The sequence below is a fragment of the Leptonychotes weddellii genome, chromosome 13 (assembly GCF_054177405.1).
Source record: "Leptonychotes weddellii isolate Sample4059 chromosome 13, ASM5417740v2, whole genome shotgun sequence".
Classification (NCBI taxonomy): domain Eukaryota; kingdom Metazoa; phylum Chordata; class Mammalia; order Carnivora; family Phocidae; genus Leptonychotes; species Leptonychotes weddellii.
This window is the reverse complement of record NC_138381.1, coordinates 50,936,393-50,960,544: the sequence shown is the minus strand read 5'-3', so window position 1 is coordinate 50,960,544 and position 24,152 is coordinate 50,936,393. Positions and strand designations below refer to the sequence as shown.

General features: G+C 37.2%; 1 protein-coding gene across 5 annotated transcripts in view; it reads right to left on the bottom strand.

The window, feature by feature from the left end:
* Positions 1–24,152, bottom strand: part of ARHGAP28 (Rho GTPase activating protein 28) — a 187,059-nt gene that overhangs the window by 13,748 nt on the left and 149,159 nt on the right. For all 5 annotated transcript variants that reach the window (XM_081801586.1, XM_081801587.1, XM_031035434.2 and 2 more), the window contains exons 11-15: positions 19,005–19,087; positions 16,022–16,219; positions 15,569–15,682; positions 4,942–4,998; positions 3,030–3,154 (exon numbers count right to left, since the gene is read on the bottom strand). In XM_081801586.1, coding sequence (XP_081657712.1) covers positions 3,030–3,154; positions 4,942–4,998; positions 15,569–15,682; positions 16,022–16,219; positions 19,005–19,087 — 577 coding nt within the window. The remainder of the gene's footprint in view (positions 1–3,029; positions 3,155–4,941; positions 4,999–15,568; positions 15,683–16,021; positions 16,220–19,004; positions 19,088–24,152) is intronic.

Sequence of the window (24,152 nt, the reverse complement as noted above, 5' to 3'; positions counted from 1 at the left end):
CCTGTTGTGATTTTCCTGGTTTTAGGTATAATGAATGATTTTGTATCACACTGCAGACACTTTGGATATTATGAGACTCTGGATCTTATTTAATCATCATTTTTTGGCAGCCATTGCTCCTGTTGAAGTTTAGCACAAGGGCTGAGTGGGTGGGTATGTTCAGCTTTTTGCTGAGCCCCACTGACACCTGCCCAGTGAAAGTGGGACACCAACTGGCACTGCTTTGCTGCCTCTGATTGAGGTTGTAAGATCAGCCCCTGCTGGGCTCTGCTGGCCGCAGGGAGAGGCAACAGAAGGTAGACTCTTGCTGCTTTGTTGCTGTTGGGTGAGGGTAAAGCTCAGCTCTTCAAGGGACCTTCCTGACTCTGGGGCAGGCGGTGGGGGGTAGGGGGGTGGTGTGTGTGAAGCTGGTCAGTAACTGTCTGCTCTGCACTGATTTGTTAGGTCTCACTGCTGCTGGGTGGAGGAGACTCAGCTAGAGGCAGGACCCTGCTGACACTGTTGTGGTTGGGAACCGGATCGCCACCTGATTCTGTCGGGTGGGGCATATATATCAGTTGCCTGCTTGGTCCCACTGAAAATACAGGTGTAGTGGTGTGCTTTTTCTGTTGGTGTTTGGTTGGAGTAGGGCAGATATTACCAAAATGTTTTTTTGTGGTTAGGCCACCTTCTCTCCAGTCCTTTGGCTGCGGAACAGGATCTCCTTCTTGGAGCTCATTATTGTGTGTGCCTGTGCCAGGCTGAAGGTTCCTACAGCACCCTGCCTGGACATATGGGAGGCAATAAGGAAATCCAGGCATTCACCACCACGTTGTTTCACAGGCCCCATGTCCCTAGGCAGTCCGCACTCGGCTCTTTACCTTTCAGTCTTCCTATGCTTGTCATTGTGTTATGTCCAGGGGTTTTTAGTCAGAAGAGGGAGAACCTGGGAGGAATGGGACTTCTCTCCCCCCCGCTTTTTTTTTACTTAAACAGAAGAGGTGGTTAGTAGTCAGAAAATAAGCCTCTAGTGAAACAGGCAAAAATGGGCCAGTTTACAACTAAACTGAAATTGGCCACGGTTCTAACGAGTGAAGAAAATGGACTGAACATCTTTTGAAGTTCATACAAAGGATTTGCATCTACTTATAGTCACTGATTCTAATTTATTTTTATTAGAACATTTTCATTCTACAAAAGGTCTACATGAGAATCCAGGGGCAGTTTTGTCACGCATGTGACTAGCCATCTATTGGATGTTCGCATCCCCCGAGTGGAATTTCAAGTCTCTCTATTACTGCCTAGCAGTTACTACTTACAGTGTTCTAGCAACAGAGAGAAGTACGTTTTCTGGGCTCCTGCTGGACTGTCTACTCTTCTTTTCTTTTTTATATATGCTTATATATACACATACATATATACGCATATGTATATGGAGAGAGAGAGAACATACAAAACATGCACACATCATAAGAATACTTGAAGAATTTTCACAAAGCGAACATACCACGTAACCAGCCCCCATAATCTAAAACAGGAACGTCTCCAAAGCCACTGTCAAGGCTTCTTAGTCACCAACCCTTCCACCCTCACAGAAAGCCACTGTTCTGGCTTCTAACACCATAGATTACTTTTATTGGCTACTCTTGTTTTTTTAAATTGAAATATTTTCATTGAGATAGTGGTAGATTCATATGTAGTTTTAAGAAATAATACAGAAAAATTCCTCATACTCTTTGCCCACTTCTCCCCAAATGGTAACATTTTATACAAATATAGTATAAAGTCCCAGCATACTGACATTGCTATGATCCACCTATCCTATTCAAATTTCCCACTTTACTTGTACTCATTTGTGTGTGTGTGTGTTAAGTTCAATACAGTTACCACCAGAGTCAAGATATGGAGCAACTCCAACACTGTCAGATCCTTGTGTTGCCCTTTTATGACCATACCCATCTCCCTCCCATGATCTCCTCTCCCCAACTCCCAGCAACTACTAACCTACCCCTCATTTCTAAAATTTTGTCATTTCAAAATGTTACATAAATGGAGTCTTATGGTATGTAATCTTCCGCAATTGGCTTTTTTCTCCCCCTCAACATGAGTACTCCTTTTTAACATGATTGGAAAGCTTCTCTTTAGAAATTTCCATCAGTTTTGGGGCACCTGGGTGGCTCAGTTAAGTGTCCAACTCTTGATTTTAGCTCAGGTTATGATCTCAGGGTTGTGAGATCAAGCCCCACGTTGGGCTCTGTGCTCAGCAAAGAGTCTGCTTAAGATTCTCTGCCTCTCCCTCTGCCCTTCCCAATCCCCCCGCTTGCTCTCACTCTCTTCTCTAACAACAACAACAAAAAGAATAAAAAGAATATCCACAAGTTTTACTAGAGACCATCAAGCTGTACCTCCTCTCTAATGGATGGATTTAAACTAGTGCCTCTCATGCTTCTCATCTTTTAAAAACCTTAGGGCAAATGTTTATCCTTGAATAAGCATGCCTATAGAAAAATCACCCTGATTAATGCTGCTTCAAGGTGACTTACGGGAGATGAGCAAAAGGATTTCTTTTTGTAAATAAAATTCTGATCCCAAGATTTATTAGTATTATGTTTTAAGGAAAACAATGGCTATGATGTCCATTTACTATATAAACTTTATCTGATCTAGGCATGTTGAAGCTCAGTGAAGCCTGGAATGGTATTCCAGGTAGCTCTAAAAATAACTTGCTATATTTTTTATTCTAATAAAAGGTAAAACTCATGTAGTAAATGAAACCACCAAGATAGAAGATATCTATTAAGAATCCCATTTGTAGAAATTTATTAAAAACAAACAAACAAACAAAAAAAACAGAACACTTCTGTTATCAATAATTCTATGGTCTACTTAATCTCTTTCTCTACTTTTGACTTACTCTATTGGTAAAGTCCCCAAAGTAACAGGTTCTAATTTTCCAAAAAGGTCAAGTTTGTAAATGCCTGGAAAGTCACTCATCTTTATGATAAAACATCACCTTCCTTGTACAGAGACCTATATTCACTTTTACTCACCTGTTCTCATATTGAAATTTTGCCAGTATGTCTTTGGCCTTGGTGTGACTAGTGAGCTGAATGGCCATGGACACCTTAGAGAGAAGTGGAGCATGGACCCTTATGACTCCTTCCGGCACGTCAGACTGCCAATGAGGAAAAATTTAGTACATTCTGTCAAACTAGGATGAATATCACTTTAATGACTGCATTTAAGAGATATGAAAATCAGTGGCAGTGTGAATTAGGAAAACATGTGAATGTGACCAGTGTTTAACCAGAATGAAACACTGCTTTCTTTTTAACAGGAGATTCACTAAACTTAACCTGGGATTTTACTCTTGTTACACACTTAAGGCCTTGCTATAATGCCTTAAAATGAGAGAAGTAACACTAGGTTATGACAAAATCTCATGTTTCTATCAGTTCATTTCCTTGAACTGTTCCCTAAATAAGCTTACTTTAAGCAGAATTCTGTATTTCAGTATATTTTAAGATCAACCTTCTGGAAAATTTGAGAAACAATTAGAAAATACAGCTTTTTAAATATCATTTTTCTTTAGTTAATAACAATGATTGGGGGCCCAAGTTGAATTCCTCAATGAGCACTTAAAACTTGATCCCTCAAAGTATGTGATAATACTCTGATGAGCAGTGTATGGACTGTTCAGTATCTCTGCTTTCATATGACAAGACTGGCCTGCAGACCTACCATGGAGCTCCTGTTAAGTGAAATAATCAATGAATGGCATGTTCTAACAGAAATTTCTGTTTTGTCAGGATTGACTGGAAAATTCCTTTTGTTTCCAAATTTTGAATATTTTTAAAATTCATTATCTATCTAGATATGAATAGAAATAAATTTCTATCTGAGGATCTGGCTAACTCCTCAGGTAATCATTTTAAATTGGAACATTCTCAAAGGATGGCGTGGTTGATATAGAAGGTTTAAGTTGAATTGACTCAATACATACCCTAAAAGGAATACATTATGGGTTGAACTGTGTCCCCGCAAAAGATATTTGAAGTCCTAACCCCCAGTAGCTGAGAATATAACCATATTTGGAAATAGGGTCCTTGCAGTTGTAATTAGCTCAGATGAGGTTGTAATGGAATAGGGTGGATGTATATCCAATATGGCTACTGTTCTTATAAAAGAGACTCAGACACACACACTCAGTGTGTAAAGGTGGAGGCAGAGATTGAAGGGATGTATCTACAAGCTAAGGAATATCAAGAATTGGTGGCACCACCAAAAGCTAGGAATGATGTCAAGAACAGATCCTTGTCTCACAGCCTTCAGAAGGAACGAACTAAGCAGATTCCTTGATTTCAGACTTTTAGCCTGCAGAACTGTGAGAGAATAAATTTCTAATATTTTAACCTACCTAGTTTGTGGTAGGAAACTAAGAGAAAATATTTTAAAATAGGGTCAGTTATTATGGTACTTTTATACTACTACCAGTAAGAACCAGGAGAGCATGCCAGGGAATGGATGTTGAGGGTGATGGATCTTGGGGGGAGACTGCAGGGTGTCGGGTCATTGGAGCCAAGACTAAACTCCTAAAACACTGTTCTGGGTATTTCATGCCCTTCCTCTTCCAGCGCCACCCTCCCCCATCCCTACCCCAGAAACCTGTGTAAGATAAATTCTACCTTCCTGATGATATTACTGTACCTGTGATCATAACAATCACATTTTCCCTATAAATTCCTACAGTATTCATACTTGTGTACAGGCTGCCTAACCATATATTTTGAGTCATCAGTTAGTTGACTCTCTCCCTATACTATTCCTTCATGTGCCACATGAAATGTGTCCAGTATGAAGGATAGATCATGACCAAAATTATACATAGGCATGATAGACACAGCCAGAAAATACCATGTAGGGAGTTAATAAGAGAGGAAAGGAAATTATTTGTTTTCTTACCATTCTTCTCGAAGAGGGTGATTTTTGCAGTACCTTTGAAGTCTTGGGGCTTATAACCTAAAACAAAACACATTTAGTCCTCAGGATTAATGTTGGGAAAACAAATACATGCTGCTCTTGGAAGTGTAAACTGTTAACAATCTTTATGGAAAACATTTTGGAAATATTTAAAATGACTAAACAATGTTACATCTGTAAGTTTATCCTACAAATATACTTCACTTGTGAGAAATAATGTATATACAAGTTTGTTCACTAGTGCATAAATCTTACTAGCAAAAGACTGACACAGTCTAACTGTTCAACAATATGGGATTGCTTACATAAATTACGATGCATCTATGGAATACCATGCAAAAGAAGCAAAGAAGGCTTTGTTAATTGATAATGGAATAATGATATGGAATAATCACCATGATTTTTCAAGTCAGTAAAGCAAGACACAGGACAGTATTTCATGTATGTTACCATTCATGCAAAAGGGAAGAACACTGTCAAGAGTTCAGGTCAGCTACACTCCATGGTGTTGCTGCCTCAGCATCCATTTTGTTTGGCCAAGCATCCTGCAGTGACCTTAAACTGACAGTAGACCCTCATGCAAGCCCCTGCCCTAGACATAAGCCCACAGAGTCTCGAGCAATTCGTGGAGTCCTGATACGACTTCCTTGTAACTTGCGTGATCAACAGTCTCTCCACCTCCCAGTGTTATCCCCTTGTGTGCCCCTTAGATAAGACCCCTGTGGAGCTCACCAAAAAAACACTCTTTTGGTTTGGATTGACCAATGTGGCCTTAGCCTGGGAACCCCAAATCATTGCACCAATGGACCTTAACAAAGAAATGTGCCCCAGGTTCTATGGCTCTGTCTGCATCCTGCCTTGACCTGCCCATATGGCTTCTTGAGGCATGCCGTGTACTTCCTCCAGAACCTGTGAATACTAAACTTTCCTATTTCAATTTCTCTTATGGTTTGGGGTTGAGCTGTGTGTGATTCACCATCCAGCACCCTGTGCTCCACATAACATGTTAATGTAACAAAGTCATAACAAACATACATTCATATTTGTTTGCATGTGCAGAATGCCTCTTTGGAAGTATATACATCTGCATGTTTTGGGGCACACCCACCCTATCATTGGTGATATTATTTATCTCCAGGAGGGGAAGTCAGAGGTGGCCAATTTTTATTCTAGTGTTTTGTACCTTTTGAACTTTGTAACCTGTTAATGAACTATTCTAATCAAAGTTAAGAGGTAAATACATGGTATAGTACAAAAGAACTGAAGAAAGACTGTTTCTTCAACTTTAAGTATTTGCTTCCATGGTACTTATAAACTTTAAATTCTACTTTTTTCATATCTCTAATGTTACAACCAAAAAATTAAAATAGCTGACATTCATATAGCATCATACAACTTACAAAAAGTGCTTTTACACATGGTAAGTGAGTTGATGCTAATGACAACTCTGTGAATTAGGTATCATTACCTTTCTCCCCAATTTATAATACAAGAAAATTGAGGCACAGAGAAAGATTTTAATTCGCTGAGGCTACTAGCCCAAAGGATACAATCAGGGGAGTGTTTAAGTAAGAAAAATGGGGCACTTGGGTGACTCAGTCGGTTAAGCAGCCAACTCTTGATTTTGGCTCAGGTCATGATCTCAGGGTCCTGGCACTGAGCCCTGTGTCAGGCTCCATGCTCAGCAGGGAGTCTGCATGAGGATTCTCTCTCCCTCTGCCCCTCCCCTCACTCATACTTTCTCTCTCCCTCTCTAAAATAAATAAATCAATCTTCGAACTTATACTTCTCCCATCTCTGCTCCCTAAGCTCAGTGCCAGGCTTGAAAATAACAGCCTGCATTCCTGGTACAGGTACAGGAAGGAGCAGAATGACTCATTCACAAAGAATTGTAATTCTTTGTTCTGACCTGGTTGGTGGCTCCCTAAAATACTGGTTCAGAAGGCTTGCTTCTATCTTGACTAACTTGGAACCTGACCAGTGCTAAAGTGATATGATGGTGAAAACATTTATAGGCAAATATTTTAGTTATTGCTGCCTGATGCAGTGGGTAAGACTTGGAGAAAACAACAGACTAACTAAAAAGCTTGAGAGGCAAAGCTGGAAACTGAGATTCTTTGGGGAATAAGGGCGTTGAAAAGCTCCAAATATTCCTGAGAATCTAGAAAGCCACATGCATGCCAAGGGTTGTGCATGTGTTCAAAAAAGACCTGAAAATAACTTAGGCTGTCAATTTAAGCTGGCTGCCCTTTGTGCTCTATCCAGGCAGGAAGTGAAGGCTCAGGCAGAGTCATAAACTGTCTGGTTGAATGCTGAAGATGCACCCAAACAAACATACAGAGTTCATCTGCAAAGACTGGGAGTTTTTTGGTACAAAGTGTTTAAGAAAATCTCTGTGCAAACTTAGCTAACCACTAAGCTCATGGAGCAGAGACTTCTGTAGCCACACAAAACAATTCAAACTTTACAAATTTAGCTCAGCAGAAAAGTAATTAAACAAACAAACAGCTACAACAAGCAGCAACAAACCCTAGAAGAGGGGGAAGAATCTTATTTCCAAAGTTGCCACACTGTAATATTTAAAATATCCATTCTTCAGGGCACCTGGGTGGCTCAGTAAGCATCTGACTTTAGCTCAGGTCATGATCCCAGGGTCCTGGGATCCAGCCCCGCATTGGGATCGCTGCTCAGTGGGGAGCTTGCTTCTCCCTCTGCTGCTCCCCCTGCTTGTGCTCTCTCACTCTCTCTCTGTCAAATAAATACATAAAATCTTACAAAATAAATAAATAAATAAAATGTCCATTCTTCAACAACAACAAAAAATATGAGACAGGCAAAAAAAGGTCAAGAAAATATGGCCCATACACAGGGAAAAAGTAGTTTCTAATTCCAAAAGAAACTCCTGAAGGAAACCTAAACATTAAAGTTACTAGAAAAAGCCTTCAAGTAAGATATTTTAAAAATGTTCAAAGAACTAATGGAAACCATGTTTAAAGAACTAAAGAAAACCATGAGAATTAGATCTTACCAAATTAGGAATATCAAAAAAGAGACAAATTATAAAAAGGAATCAAAGGGAAATTCTGGACTGAAAAGTCCAACTGAAATGAAAAATCCACTAGAAGGGCTCAATAGCAGATTTGAGGCAGAAAAAAAATCAGTAATTTGAAGATAAATTGATTGAGATTATCCAGTCTGAAGAATAGGAAGAAAAAAGAATGAAGACAAATGAACAAAACCTAAAGGGAATTGTAGGACAATATCCAACATGAAATGCACCAACACATATATAATTAAGAGTTGCAGAAGAAGAGAAGAGAAAGGGACAGAGAGAATAGTTGAAGTAATAATGGCTGAAAACTCTCTAAATTTGCTGAAAATGTTGATCTACCTATTTAAAAAGCTCAACAAACTCCAAATAGGATAAACTGAAAGAGATCTACACCAAGATACATCATAATCAAATTGTCAAAAGACAAAGTATTACTTGAAAGCAGCAAGAGAAAAGCAACTCAGCATGCACAAGAGATTTTCAATAATAACAACTGATTCCCCAGCAGAAACCATGAAAGCCAGAAGACAATGGGATGACATATTCAAAGTGCTGAAAGAAAAAAAAAAAAGCTGTCAAGCAAATTCTATGTGGCAAAACAATCTTTAAAAAATAAAGAAGAGGCCTTTCTAGATGCCACCATGCCAGAGCTACCTGTGCCACCCAGGCATGGTGAACCCCTCCATGCTCTTCTGCTGTTGAGAAGTGAGCCCTTCAACTATATTTCCTTTGAGCTGCTTGTGCACACAGTTCCAAAGACAGAAGAAAACATTCATGCTCTGAGCACTGGGGAGAAAAAATTAGGTTATAAAGTTCCTGCTTTCACAGATTATTTGGGGATTTATGTGCCAGGGCAGTGATTTCCCATGCCATAATTACACTGTTGGCAAGTCTATGGGGAGAAATCTGATGGTGAAAATTTCATCCTAAAGCATATGGGGTCTGGTATCTTGTCGATGGCAAATGCTGGACCCCAACACAAATGGTTCCCAGTTTTTCAACTGCAATGCCAAGACTGAGTGGTTGGATGGCAAGCATGTGGTCTTTGGCAAGGTGAAAGACGGCATGAATACTGTGGAAGTCACAGAGCACTCTGGGTCCAAGAATGGCAAGACCAGCAAAGAGATCACCACTGCTGACTGTAGGCAAATCTAATAAATTTGACTTACGTTTTCTCTTAACCACCAGAATATTCCTTCTGTAGCTCAGAAGAGCACCCCCTTATCCTCATCTGCTTAAAACAGCTTATCATCTCTGTGCTCTTCTTGCTGCAGTTCTTTGGGTTCCATAGTTTCCTTATACCCCTCTAAGTGCAGCTGAATTAGAGTTAAGTTTATGATTATTAAATAAAAACTAAACAACCAAAAAAATGAAGAAATTATGACATTCTAAGATAAATAAATGCACTCCTAGCAGAACTTCCCTATAAGAAATGTTAAAGATAGGGGCGCCTGGGTGGCTCAGTTGGTTAAGCGACTGCCTTCAGCTCAGGTCATGATCCTGGAGTCACAGGATCGGGTCCCGCATCGGGCTCCCTGCTCGGCAGGGAGTCTGCTTCTCCCTCTGACCCTCCTCCCTCTCATGCTCTCTGTCTCTCATTCTCTCTCTCTCAAATAAATAAATAAAATCTTTAAAAAAAGAAAGAAAGACAGAAAGAAAGAAAGAAATGTTAAAGATAGTCCTTTAGGCTGAAATGAAGGGACACTAGACTAACTTGAATCCATATGAAATAACATCAGTAAAGATAACTACATAGGTAAATATAAAAAACAGCATTATGTATTTTTTTGCAACTCCACCTTTTTTCCTATCTAACTTAAAAGATAAGTGCATAAAGCAATAACTATAAATCTATGTTGATGGGCACATAATTTTTAAAGATGCAATTTGTGGCAATAACAGCATAAAGTAGGAGATATGGGGGTCTATAAATAGAGTTTTTATATACTATTGAATTGAAGGTGAAACTAATATGAACTAGATTGCAATATATTAAGATGTTCCTTGTAATCCTCAGGGCAACCACTAAGGAGATAATTAAAAAATGTGTAGTAAAAGAAACAACTGTTTCTTTCAACAAAAATATATAGTAAAATAATTAAAAGTGGTATACTAGAAAATACTCTACACAAATGAAGGCAGTAATGGAGGAATTGTGGAACAGAAATCATAGAGCAAAAGATATATCATAAGACATATAGCAAAAAAAAAAGAATTGAAGGAAGAAACAGACAATTCTGCAACAGCTAGAGATTTCAGTATTTCAATACCTCACTTTCAATAACAGAAGAACTAGGCAGAAGATCAGAGAGAAAACAGAAATCTTCATCTAGACATAACAGACATCAACAGAACACTAGCAGCAGCAGAGTCCATTTGCATTAAGTACACACAGAACATTTTTCAGGGTAGACAATATGTTAGGCCACAAAATGAGTCTCAATTAATTTAAAAATATCAAAATAATATTGGGGCACTTGGGTGGGGCATCCAACTCTTGATTTCAGCTGAGGTCATGATCTCAGTTGTGAGATTGAGCCTGACATCAGGCTCCCTGCTCAGTGGGGAGTCTGCTTGAGATTCTTTCCCTATGCCCCTCCCCCATTCTCTGTAAAAATAAATCTTTAAGAAAAATTTAAGAAATCAAAATAATATAAAGTTTATTGGCCACTCACAATGGAATTAAATGAGAAATCAGCAACAGAAGTGAATCTGGGAAATTCACAATGTGTGGAAATTAAAACATACTCTTAAATAACGAATGGGTCAAAGGAAAATTAAAAAGTACTTTGAGATATGCAAAAATGCAACAAAACATACCAAAACTTATGGGACAGAGCAAAAGTAGTTCTCAGAGGAAAATTTATAGATGTAAACATTTACATTAAAAAAGAACGAACTCAAGTCAATAATCTAACCTTCTACATTAAGAAACTAAAGAAAAGGCCAACTAAACTCAAAACAAGCTTAACAAAATAAATAATAAAGATTAGAATTTTAATAAGGACTAAGAATAGGAAAACAAGAGAATCAATGAAACAAAAGTCGGCCTATCAAAAAATCAACAAAATTGACAATCCTTTAAGCTAGACTGAATACTGACTGTGAAAAAAGAATGAAGATTCAAATTATAAATCCAGAACATAAATGGGGACATTACTACCAATCTTACAGAAATAAAAATAATTATAAGAGAACACCATGAACAATTTGTACACCAACAAATTAGATAACCAAGATGAAACAGACAAAATCCTAGAAACACACAAACTATCAACACTGGCTGAAGAAGAAACAGCAAGTCTGAATAGAGTTATAATAAATAAGAAGATTGAGTCTAGTGTTCAAAAAATATTCCTACAAAGAAAAGTCTAGATCCAGATGTTTTTGCTGGTGAATTCTGCAAATTTGAAGAATTAACACCAATTATTCTTAAACTCTTCTAAAAAACAGAAGAGGAAGGAACACTTCCTAAGCTCATTCTATAAGGCTAGTATTTTCAATACTAAAGCCAGACAAGATAAACAAGAAATAAAAACTACAGAAAACATTCTTTATGAATGTTGATGTAAAAATCCTCAACAAAATAAAAGCAACCTGTCTAGTAGCATATTAACAGGACTGTATACCTTGTCAAAGTAGGACTTATCCCAAGAATGCAGGGTTAGTTCAATATATGAAACCAATCAGTGTAATACATCATATTAATAGAATTAAAGGAAAAAAAAAGTGATCATCTCAATAGATGAAGAAAAAGTTTTTGACACAGTTGAACACCTTTCCATCATAAAAGCACCCAAAAAATTAAGAAGAGAATAGAGATTTCTTGAGGCCCATCCATGTTATTGAAAATGGCAAGATTTTGAGGGCATAATGCCAAGTGAAATAGTCAGACAGAGAAAGACAAATACTGTATGATCTCTCTTATATTTGGAGTATATATATGGAATACATATATGTGTACACACATACACACACACACACACACACACACACATATCCCAGCTTGTAGACACAGAGAACAGATTGGTGGTTGCCAAGGTGGGGAAATGGAGTACAGTGGGGAGAAATGGGTAAACTATTTTTTTCCAGTTTATACAAATTGAATTTTTAAAAGTAAGAAAAAAAAAAAGAATGAAATTTTCTCAAATCAATAAAGGCAATCTGTGGAGAACACAGATTTAACATCATACTTAATGGTGAAAGACTGAGATTTCCCCTTAAGATCAGAAACAAAACAAGGATCTCCGCTCTTGTCTTCTTATTTAATATTTTACCGGAGTTCTAGCCAGGATAATTAAGCAAGAAAAGAGGTAAAAGGCAACGAGATTGGGAAGGAAGAAGGAAAATTATCTCCATTCACTGACAGCATGACCTTATATGTAGAAATCCTAAAGAATTAACACAAATAAAATCAAACTATTAGTGTCAGTAAATGAGTTCAGCAAAACTGCAGAATACAAGATCAATATAGAAATATCACTTGTGGTGGTGCCTGGGTGGCTCAGTCATTAGCGTCTGCCTTCGGCTCAGGTCATGATCCCAGGATCCTGGGATTGAGCCCCGCATCGGGCTCCCTGCTCAGCGGGAAGCCTGCTTCTCCCTCTCCCACTCCCCCTGCTTGTGTTCCCTCTCTCGCTGTGTCTCTCTCTGTCCAATAAATAAATAATATCTTAAAAAAAAAAAAGAAGTATCAGGTTGTATTTCCATATACAATTAGTGATCCAAAAATGAAATTAAGACAACAATTCCATTTGCCATAATATCAACAAGAATAATATTTAGGAATAAATGATTAATCCAGGAAGTATAAGACTTGTACACTAAATACTATAAAACAGTGTTAAAAGAAATAATAAATTATAGAAAACCTACATAAATGGAACGATAATCCATTTTCATGGACTACAAAGTGTAATACTATTAAGATGGCAATCCTTCCCAAATTGATTCACATATTTAATGCAATCCCTATCAAAATTCCAACTACTGTTTTTTTTTTTCTTTCCAGAAATGGGAAAACTGGCCCTAAAATTCATATGGAAATTAGGAAACCCCAAATAATCAAAGTTATTTGGAAAAAGAAGTTGAAAGACTCTCATTTTTCAATCTCAAATCTTAAAACAAAGCTACAGTAATCAAAACACTGTGTTACTGGCATAAGGATAGACCTATAGATCAACAGAACAGAATGAAGAGTCTGGAAAAAAAATATACATCTATGGTCAATTTTCAACAATAGTGCCAAGACCATTCACTGGGGAAAGAGTAGTCTTTTCCACCAAATGATGCTGAGATACTAGATAGCACATGCGAAAGAATGAACTTGTGTACTCCTACCTCATATCATATACTAAAAATAACTCAAAATGGAACAAAGACATAAATATAAGAACAAACTAAAATTCTCCCATCCAAGTACTAACCAGGCCTGACCCTGCTTAGCTTCCGAGATCAGATGAGATCGGGCGCGCTCAGGGTGGGATGGCATTCTTAGAACACATAGGGTTCAAATCCTCATGATCTTAGATGTCACAAAGGATTCTTATATATGACAACAAAAGAAATACATAAACTATACTTCATAATTAAAAACATTTGTGTATCAAAGGACACAATCAAGAAATTGAAACGACAAACCCAAAGAAGGGGAAAAATATTTTCTAATCATACATCTGATAAGGGACTTGAATCTAGAATATATGAAGAACTCCTACAACTTAACAGTAAAAAGACAACCCAATCAAAAACTGGCAAAGAATCTGAATAGACATTTCTCCAATGAAGATATACAAATGGCCAAAAGGCACATGAAAAGATGCTCACCATCATTAGTTTTCAGGGAAATGCAAATGAAAACCACAATAAGATACCACTTTATACTAAGAGGATGGATAGAATAAAAATTTCTGATTATAACAAGTTTTGGTGAAGATATGGAAAAATCTGAATCCTCACACACTACTGGTGAAAACGTAAAAATGGGGCAGCTGCTTTGGAAAACAGTCTGGCAGTTCTTCAGATGATTCAACATAGAGTTGCTTTATTACCCACCATATACCCAAGAGAAGTAAAAACATCTCTACACATAAGTATAAATGTTCACGGCAGCATTATTCATAATGAGTGAAAGATCTAATCAACCCAAATGTCTATCAATAAATGAATGAATAAAAAATATGTGGAAATCCATATAAGGGAATGTTATTTGGCCATAAAAAAGAAGTACTGATACATACTACGACTTGGAGGAACCATGAAAATATAATGCTGAATGAAATAAACCAGTCACAGAAGGCCACATATTATATGATTTAATTCATTAGAAGTCCAAAACAGGGAACTCTATAGAGACAGAAAATTGATAAATTATTGCTTAGGACTGGTAGAAGGAAATGGTAGAGGTGTATTTAGGGGGATGATAGCCAAACGGGACAGTGTTTTTTTCAGGTGACGAGAATGTTCTAAAGTTGATTGCATTGATGACTGCAAATATCTGGGAATATAATAAAAACCATTGAATTTTACACTTTAAATAAATGAACTGTATGATATGAGGATTGTATCAATAAAGTTTTTTAAAAAATGAATTTTTTTCTCACTTAAAGCAATCTTTTTTCCAAATTTAAATGTTGATTCTACTTATTCTGAAGTCACTTTGCCTGTAATCAATAAAGGAATACAGCCCTTCATCATGATTATGATAGATCAATTAGTAATACTCCCACTTCACTGCTCTGCCATTTACTATTCCTTTCCCTGGATTAACTTTCTCCTCCTTTCTCCCTTCAAAATACTATCCATCCTTCACGATGTAGCTCAAACACCACTTCCTTTTGGAAGGTGTCCACAATTCCCCACAATGGAGCACATTTCTTTCTCTTCTGCATGGTCTTGCCATATGGCCCATACAACTGGTCTAACACTTAATGCATATTCATGGTTCTTGTACACATTTCTCTCCCACATTTGGTGGAAATTCCTTTAAGAGCAAAGCAAATTTCATGTATCTCTACGTTCTCCTCAAGGTTGAATGTTCTAACACTCATGATCTTCCTCAAATTAAATTAAAGCAATAAAGATAATTCTTCTAAAATCTGTTCTCTTTTTCACCTCCATACAAACTATACTAAAGCAAAAATTCTTTGGAATGCAATGAATTTACACTAAACAACTTAAGATTAAAAATTATTTTATTATCCAATCACTAGAGAATTCTTTATTAGATATACTGGATTGCCCTAAAACTAGTTCATAGGGACTAAAAGGTTGATTTCTATCTTTTGTGAGAACCATCTTAGACTTAAGTACTTAACAATATTAAATAATCTTCATGATTTCAAAAACTTCAACAAGAAGCACATTATTTCAACAAAATGGAAAGACTTTGGTCCTCTGTTATGAACACCATTTCCAAAATATTTATGGTCAGAAGAGTGATACTCTGTGAGAATATAAAATTTTTGGTTCTAAATTACAAGCTACTTTGTGTTACACTTTTGAGAAATAAAAACCTGGGTAGTAACAACATTTGCATCCTTAGTTTATTGTCATTACCTCTCGTTCTATGGTCTTCCTCCTCAGCAGCTTTTTGACACTTGGGAGCTGCTTCTTTAACAACATGGTAGCCTCGTTCATTCTTCTGACTTGCGTGATTAAGAAAGACGGAACCTGGAGAAGAAACACTGCCTGAATCAAAAGGAAAGTGTTGAATTAAACCTCCCAGTTAGACTCTGTCTCCAGTTATGGTAACTCCTTTAGGATGCTCAGTATCCTAACTAGGGACTGTGGAACTTGTCCTTGTAAAGATTAGAGAAAATGATAAGGATTCCTGTTTAAAAGGTAAAACATGCTTGGGAGCAGCCATTAAAGACTGACAAAGATGCCACAAGCAACCTGGGATTATCTTCTCACATTTCTTCCCTGTGACTAATGGCATGGAGCCTTTATGTTTCCTGGGTGCTGGTGGACTTCGAGGGAAAACATCACAGTCATCACACTGTTACTCACCTTCCACAGAATTTTCTGGTATTTAAGCATTAGGCGGATGATGTGGGCTGCAGTGTTTGCTAACTGTAATTCTTCATAATCAGAATGTTTGCTTCGACTGAAGAAAAGGTTTGGTGCCATTATAGTAGAAATGTTCCATATACTCATTCGGTTTTTTGATTCGTTGGCAATCACTTTACTGAAGAATGTCATGAGGGCCTAACAAGAAACAGCACTGTGTCACACTACTGTAAATTATCAAAAGGCACCACTGATTTATCATTCATTTCTATACCCATTCATGGTGCCTCTGGAAAACTGTCAGAACTATAGAATGGCTAAACGTATAACGTTGCCTCTTTTATTCCTTACAAGTATTAATGAGAAATGTGAATAGTTTACTGAATTCTCTGCTTCATAAAAGTGCTTCCACTTTTTATTATAAGGGAGATACTATAAATATTAGTTTGCATTTTTTATTTACTTTTACCAAAACAAGGTTGACAAATATTAAAATTATGTAGTAAACTAGGAAGAGAAAACACTGCATTTCAAATAAACATGAAGTGCAGTTTCGTTGTGAAGGAAGAAAAGGAATCCTAAAAAACACCCTTATTTAAAGTATTACCATTGAAAACTAGTATTTCCTTGGGAAAGGAAAACCCATTTAAAAAAAAAAAAAAAAACATGAGTATCTCATTCCTCAGTCCAAATGTAAACTCAATTGAAAAATTTAAAAATTCTACTTTCTCGGTGTCATTTTTCTATTGTTTTTCAGTTTTGGAATATTTAGCAGACCAAAGGGAAATGCTTACATGCAGCTGTTCTTGGCATTTAAAAAAGAGAGAGAGAGATTTGAGGAAGCTTAAAGTTTGGCTAAGCCACCAAAGTACAGATGCTTATTAGAACCTTCTGAAATTCACCAAGAGGGCTGAAATCTTAAAAAAAAAAAAGTTTTTCAAGTTTAAATCCTGCTATAGTATTTTTAATGAGAAAATGGTTAACATATAATAATAGTCAACATTTATTTGAGGGCTTATTGTAAGCCAAGCATTTTTTTTTTTTTTTAAGATTTTATTTATTTGAGAGAGAGAGAAAATCAGAGACAGAGAGCATGAGAGGGAGGAGGGTCAGAGGGAGAAGCAGACTCCCTGCTGAGCAGGGAGCCTGATGTGGGACTCGATCCCGGGACTCCAGGATCATGACCTGAGCCGAAGGCAGTCGCTTAACCAAATGAGCCACCCAGGCGCCCGTAAGCCAAGCATTCTTAATACTTCATATATATCACTGACTTTATCATTATTACAAACCCTGTGAAGTAGGTACATTATTAATACTGTTTGACAGGTGAGGAAACTAATGGAAAAGATTCAGGTAGCTTTGCCCAGTGTCAATTAAGTGGCAAAGCCAGGATTTGAACGGAGTAAACCTGATTCTCAAGCCAGAGCTCTTGATCTCTATAGCACATCAGCTTCAATCCTAGATCCAGTCACAGTGTAGAATGGGGAAAGGGTGTGTGTGTGTGTGCATGTGTGTAACATCTCCACCAGTCCCATGATGTTTTTGAGGATCTTCTGTTAGAAAAGTATTGGATTACTTGTTTTTATTGCATCCTTGGTTATATGAGAGGATAGATGACATTCTGAACCAAATATCTGATACCAGATGTATCATTTTTTTTTCTCTTTATATATAAAAGAACACTGTTTACAAAAATCCCCAAAACAAGCTAATAAATTTCCAGCTTTTGAAAAATTACTGAATTATACTAGAAACAGACATTCTTCTGTCACATCCAATCCCCATCCTTGGGCTCAGGACATGATATAACTGACAAATATTATAATTGACATAGATGTTTTTATTAGGTAGGAGGAAAGGTCCTCATCAAGTTGAAATGTCTGATGAGAGGCAGCACAAAGAATCATCTTTGTTTTCAGCATTATGTTTACTGGCCTCAAAATTATGGGCTCTTTCCAACTCATCTTAATTTCATTTCAAAGATTCCAAACACCTGTTGTACTTACAACAAATTTCCTATTGCATACAGAATCATTATCAAAATAGCGAGAGAACCTTTTGATTTTTGCCAACATACAGCAAGGAAATAAATCTGAAATAAGGGGCAGAATATTTGGGAGAACCATGGAATATGGTTCTATCAAATGTTCTATTATATGTTAATGGAAAAATCATTTTTCTGAGTCTAATTTTCCTAACCTGTAGAATGAGAAGATCCTACCAGGTGATTTCTAAAATTCCAAGATTCTAGGATTCTTCAATTGATTATTATTATTATTTTTAAAGATTTTATTTATTTGACAGAGAGAGACACAGCCAGAGAGAGAACACAAGCAGGGGCAGTGGGAGAGGGAGAAGCAGGCTTCCCGCTGAGCAGGGAGCCCGATGTAGGGCTTGATTCCAAAACCCTGGGATCATGACCTGAGCCGAAGGCAGACGCTTAATGACTGAGCCACCCAGGCGCCCCTGAATTATCTTTATAAACTATAAGACACCAACATTTTAGAAATTTCATTTATATCAGTGACTTCAAATTTCCTCCCTAAGGATACTCTTCAGATCTTCTGTCACCAGACTGAAGTGAGTAGCTGAGGACCTAAAATTATAGAGCTTTACATTCTGCAGCTTACATAATGGCCCCTGACATTATCCCATTTGTCTTCTTCTGACATTATCCCATTTGTCTTCCATCTTTGCTTCTCCTGTTGCTAACCCTAGGCCAGTGCCTGGCACTAGACAGATACTCAGTATCTCTTAATAGACTGAATGAATTAAACTGAAATGTTCAGAGAAGATTCTAGGATTTATATTCTTTCCTGTCTTCCTCGGGAGAACAGCAGTAAGAATGTGGGAAGGCAATAACGGGCTGACAGCATGCTCAGCTGGCTTAGTAAGTTGTCATCTTGGTTTTTATTTTTCCATCTGAGCCATTGTCTTTGACTAAGAAAGGCCAATGACAGACCATGAGGTTGATACAACATACCTGAGCTGTGTCCCTGTTGGCATCAGGCAGTGCCATGACCATGAGATGTAAAGCTTGAAACTGTACTTTGATGTGAGGCCCTCCTAACAAGAAAACAGAAATAACCACACATTTTGAACAACACTGTTGCATTCTGACAGCATTTCTTGCTAACATCTGGTGGCACAGGAGGACTCCTGACAGCTTTCAGTGGTAAAGACTCAGGTTTTGTGCCCAACAATGTAAATTTGTTAACTTGGACAAGAGCCTCAGTCGATCAACTCCTCTTTCACATCCCATAATGCCATTGTAGAGGCAGGTGGCCAATGAAATCCTCAAAATAATCTAGATTTGTATAACATTTCCCTTTTCAAAGTACTTCCACAGGCTCTGCTTTACTTGTATGCTCTAAACAGAAGGCTTAAAAGCTCAAGTCAACGGAAAATAAATCTTTTTTCCACATAACGAGGCAGCAAAGTATAATTATTAGGAGCATAGATTCTAGAACCAGGTTCAAATCCTGCATCTACTTTAGTCTGAGTGACCTTGTGCAGGCTACTTAACCCCTCATTCCTACTATTTTGCCATCTGTAAAATGGGAGTAGTCATATCTACCTATCTCCCTGGGTTATTACAAACACTAAATGAGTTAGTATGTATAGTGTGTTTACCTCAGTGCCTGTATATAATTACCTCTATATGTATTTGCTCTTGTTATTATGGACATTTAAGGAAAGTGACTATAGTTGGATCTTTAGAGATTCTTGAGTATTTTATTCCTTGATAATGACAGAAGATGGCGCCAGAGGGTTGGCATTTATACTTGTGTATTAAACGCTGATTCTTTTCCTGTTTCAGGGAATTTTAGGGATTCCATCCACAACTGGATAATCCACAACCAGCTGTCCCGAAAATGTAGAGTATATCAGAGCATTCCAGGCTTTGCTTTGTCTCTCTGTATTCTCCTCACAATGGTCTCTTGGTGGGGAGTTCCTAGAGGGAAGCAGTATGTTCTAGCATCCCTGGGGAGTTCTTAACTTGAAGGTAAATCTATTTATATTTAGTGGATGAAAGGCAGTCATCTGCCTGTAAAGTTACTTAGCTTTACAGCAGTGGAAACACTCTTGAGACAAGCTACTAGGTTATAGGAGATTGTGTGCATCGTAGTTAGGAGTAGATGACTAATGTGCATAACCATTTAACAAAGAAACAGTTGGGAGGATTATTTATAGGATTGTATCACATTGTCTTGGCACAATCCCCATGTGGATTTTTAGAAATTTATGTCAAATTTGTAAACAAAAATGACACACATTCAGGATGTTTTTGAAAATGGCTAATGTACACTGACATGAGTTTACATGATTAATAGGAACTATCAGGAGCATATCTCAGTACAAAGCACTGAGGGACAGATAAGGCATTATTTAATACATAAATTGCAGGCTGTCTATAATCTTCCAATGCAGCCAACCTTCTGGCAGAGGGAACAATAGATGCAGATGCAAGCTCTATATTTCCATCAATTTCAAAGAAATTATGAAGTTACTTTTAAGACTGAAACTCTAAACTGGCAAATAATCCATTTTCATTTTATTTAGGACACCTACCCCTATACCACTTTGTGGCTAATAGTTTTGTAGTTAATTCGTTACTGCATCCTGGTTCGGATTTTTTTCCCTTGAGGTCATTATTTTCCCAGAAAATGATTCAACTTTTCACAAAAGTATATAAAGCTTGACTTAGTCTTTTAATTTTATGGGCAATTTTTGGGCCAAGTTTGGAAAAAGAATGTGATTACACTAAAAGACTACATGCTCCAAACCCCATTTTAGAGCATAAAGATTAGCAGTTTAAACACACGTATCCACAATTCTTTCCTTCAGAAAATCTCATTATAACTAGGGCTTACTCTAGGTAGCAAAAAGGACATTTTCCCTGCTGGTAGCAGCCCAGAACTCTGGGCTTCCTGTGGGGTTGGCTGGTATCAAATCAATCACTGCAACATGGTTTTTTCACTTTCAAAGTCATACAAAGAAATGTGGACTCCTCCATGAACCTTTTCAGGATATTTTCCAGATTTTCTTCCTTCAATGAAGTGTATTGGCTGTAGTCAGACAGGAACAATGATGTTAAGGAAACCTAGTTTTAAATGTGTATGACATTTTAAAATAGGATTCTCTGAACAGGACTGGCATTGGACTCCTTGCATAATTTCATAAGACCAAAAAACCACAAACAGAAAAAATCTTCTGTGGCACCAATTGTTTTGATGCATTATTTAGCATTATACCACAGAGCAAGGCAAAGGGAATACTTCTCCATTTTTCAGGAGAGCAAACTATACAGAAAATCCTACTTACAAATTGAAGGGAGGAAGTCCTGCTTCTGGTATGGCTGAATAAGCTCTGTCTTGACCAACCCTCCTGAAGATAACTATTAACTCTGGACAAATACAAAACCAACCATCTAAGGCAGTGGAGAATTCATAAGAGCAGGCAGATTGAGAAGCCTGGACACTTGGAAACAGAGAATGGTACAGGGAGAGTTTCCCACTATCCTGGTTTTTAGTCTATGGTCAGGCCATAGCTGGTCTTGCAGGAGGCAGCTAAAACTCCAGTTCTTCTGGCCCAAACAGCTAAAAGACAGGATTCAAGATGACCACAGCCACTGCGAAATAATGGAGGAGGCCCTGATTCTGGTAAAAAATCTTGGCTGACTCATGAACGAAGCATGCGTGGAATAGCACAGGGAAAGATACATAACTGAACTGACAGTCCAAAAGACCGCTGACAATTTGGGTTCAAGTAAATTGTTGGCCCAAATGCAAACAACAAAAAGCAAAACAAGACTCCAACCTCACTCTTTGGGGAAATATTATAGAATGCAGAGTCTCCAAAACACAGCATTTACAACGTTCAGGATATAGTTCTAAATTTACTTGACATACAAGAGTGATGCATTCTCAAGGGAAAAGACAATCAACAGAGACGAACCCAGAGGTGACCCAGGTGTTGGCACTAGCAGACAAGGATTTTGAAACATTAATGATGTTAAGAAAAATATGCTTATAATGAAAGAGAAGATAGGCCACCTCAGCAAATAAATAGAAAATCCTTAAAAAGGAGGGATGACAAGGGAGACAAGAATATACAACATGGAAAAGACAGTCTCTTCAACAAATGGTGTTGGGAAAATTGGACAGCCATATGCAAAAGAATGGAACTAGACCATTGTCTTACACTACATGCAAAAATGAACCCAAAATATAAAAAAATGAACTCAAAATGGATTAAAGACCTAAATGTGAGACCTAAAACCATAAAACTTCTAGAAGAAAACATAAGCAGTAATCTCTTTGACATCAGCCATAGGAAGATTTTCTAGATCCAGCTCCTCAGGCAAGGGAAACAAAAGCAAAATTAAACTATTGGGACTACCCCAAAATAAAAAGCTTCTGCACAGTGAAGGAAATCATCAACAAAACAAAAAGGCAACCTACTGAATGGGAGAAGATATTTACAAATGATATACCTGATAAGGGGTTAATATTCAAAATGTATAAACTTAACACAAAAAAAACCCAAATAATCTGATTAAAAAATGGGTGTAGGACATTTTCCCTAATGTAGACATTTTCCCTAAGAAGATAGAGACGAACAACAGACACATGAAAAAATGCAAATCAAAACCACAATGAGATGTTACCTTACACCTGTCAGAGTGACCAAAATAAAAAACACAAAAAGTAAATGTTGGTGAGGATGTGGAGAAAAAGGAACACTTATGCATAGTTGGTAGGAATGCAAATTGGTGCAGCCACTGCGGAAAACCCTATGGAAGTTCCTCAAAAAGTTAAAAATATCATTACCATATGATCCAGTAATTCCACTGTTGGGCATTTATCAAAAGAAAACAAAAACACTAATTCAAAAAGATACATGCACGTCTATGTTTACTGCAGCATTATTTACAATAGCCAAAGATGTGGAAGCAACCCCAGTATCCACCAACAGATGAATGGATAAAGAAAATATGGTGTGGAAAAAAAATAAAAGAAGATGTGGGGTGTGTATATATACATACAATGTACACACACACACACATATACATATAATGGAATATTACTCAGCCATAAAAAACCAAAATCTTGCCATTTGCAACAACATGGATGGATCTAGAGGGTATAATGCTAAGTGAAAGAAGTCAGAGAAAGAAAAATACCATATGATTTTTTTACTCATGTGCAATTTAAGAAACAAAACAAATGAACAAACAAACAAAAAAAGAGACAAAAACCAGACTCTTAAATATACAGAGAACAAACTGGTGGTTGCCAGAGGGGAGGTGGGGAGGTGGTGGGTGAAAACGATAAAGGGGCTTAAGAGTACACTTACAATGATGAGCACTGAAAAATGTATCAGATTATTAAATCATTATATCGTACACCTAAAACTAATACAACACTGTGTGTTAATTATATTTCAATTAAAAAAAGCACCAACTGGAAATTCTAGAACTGACAAAACACAATATCTGAAATAAAAAGGAATAAAGAGAACTAGCTCTTCTCTCCTTCTTTGCAAGCTTCTTTCATAAAACAAAATACTACATCTTACAAAGAAAAGAGATACTAGTCACAGATGGCATGTGAATAAAGCTTAGGAAAAAATTGCCTTGCTTATCATATTCTCTTCTCTGAAGACACAAAGGATTATTTTATGAATCTGATTTAGTTAAAATTTTTAAAGATTTAGAACTTACTATTTTTTAGGACAAATTTTGTCATAAAACTCAGGACCTATTATTTTCCTTCATTGTGGTGTTAAGGATTTTATAGTTCTGGTCAACCTGCAATAAGTTGTAAACTGGCAGCTAGAGATATCATGTTAGGCTCACAGAGTGTTTTCAAATTTGAATTTGTGACTGATATTTTCAAATTTACAGTTTTCCTATTGAAGTGTGGATTTTGGCTCTCATTCCTACATGGTAACCATTATCTAGAGCTGAGCAGTGGTCAACCTTTTTATAAGGGGTGTGTCCTTTCAGTTTGTCCATGGGCCTTTTCTGTCCATGTAGAATTACCATTTATTTAACAGCTTTGTACAGAGTTAGACTTGTGAACCTTGAATTCCTCTGGTTAGTAGTCAAAGCCCCCATCATGTAAAC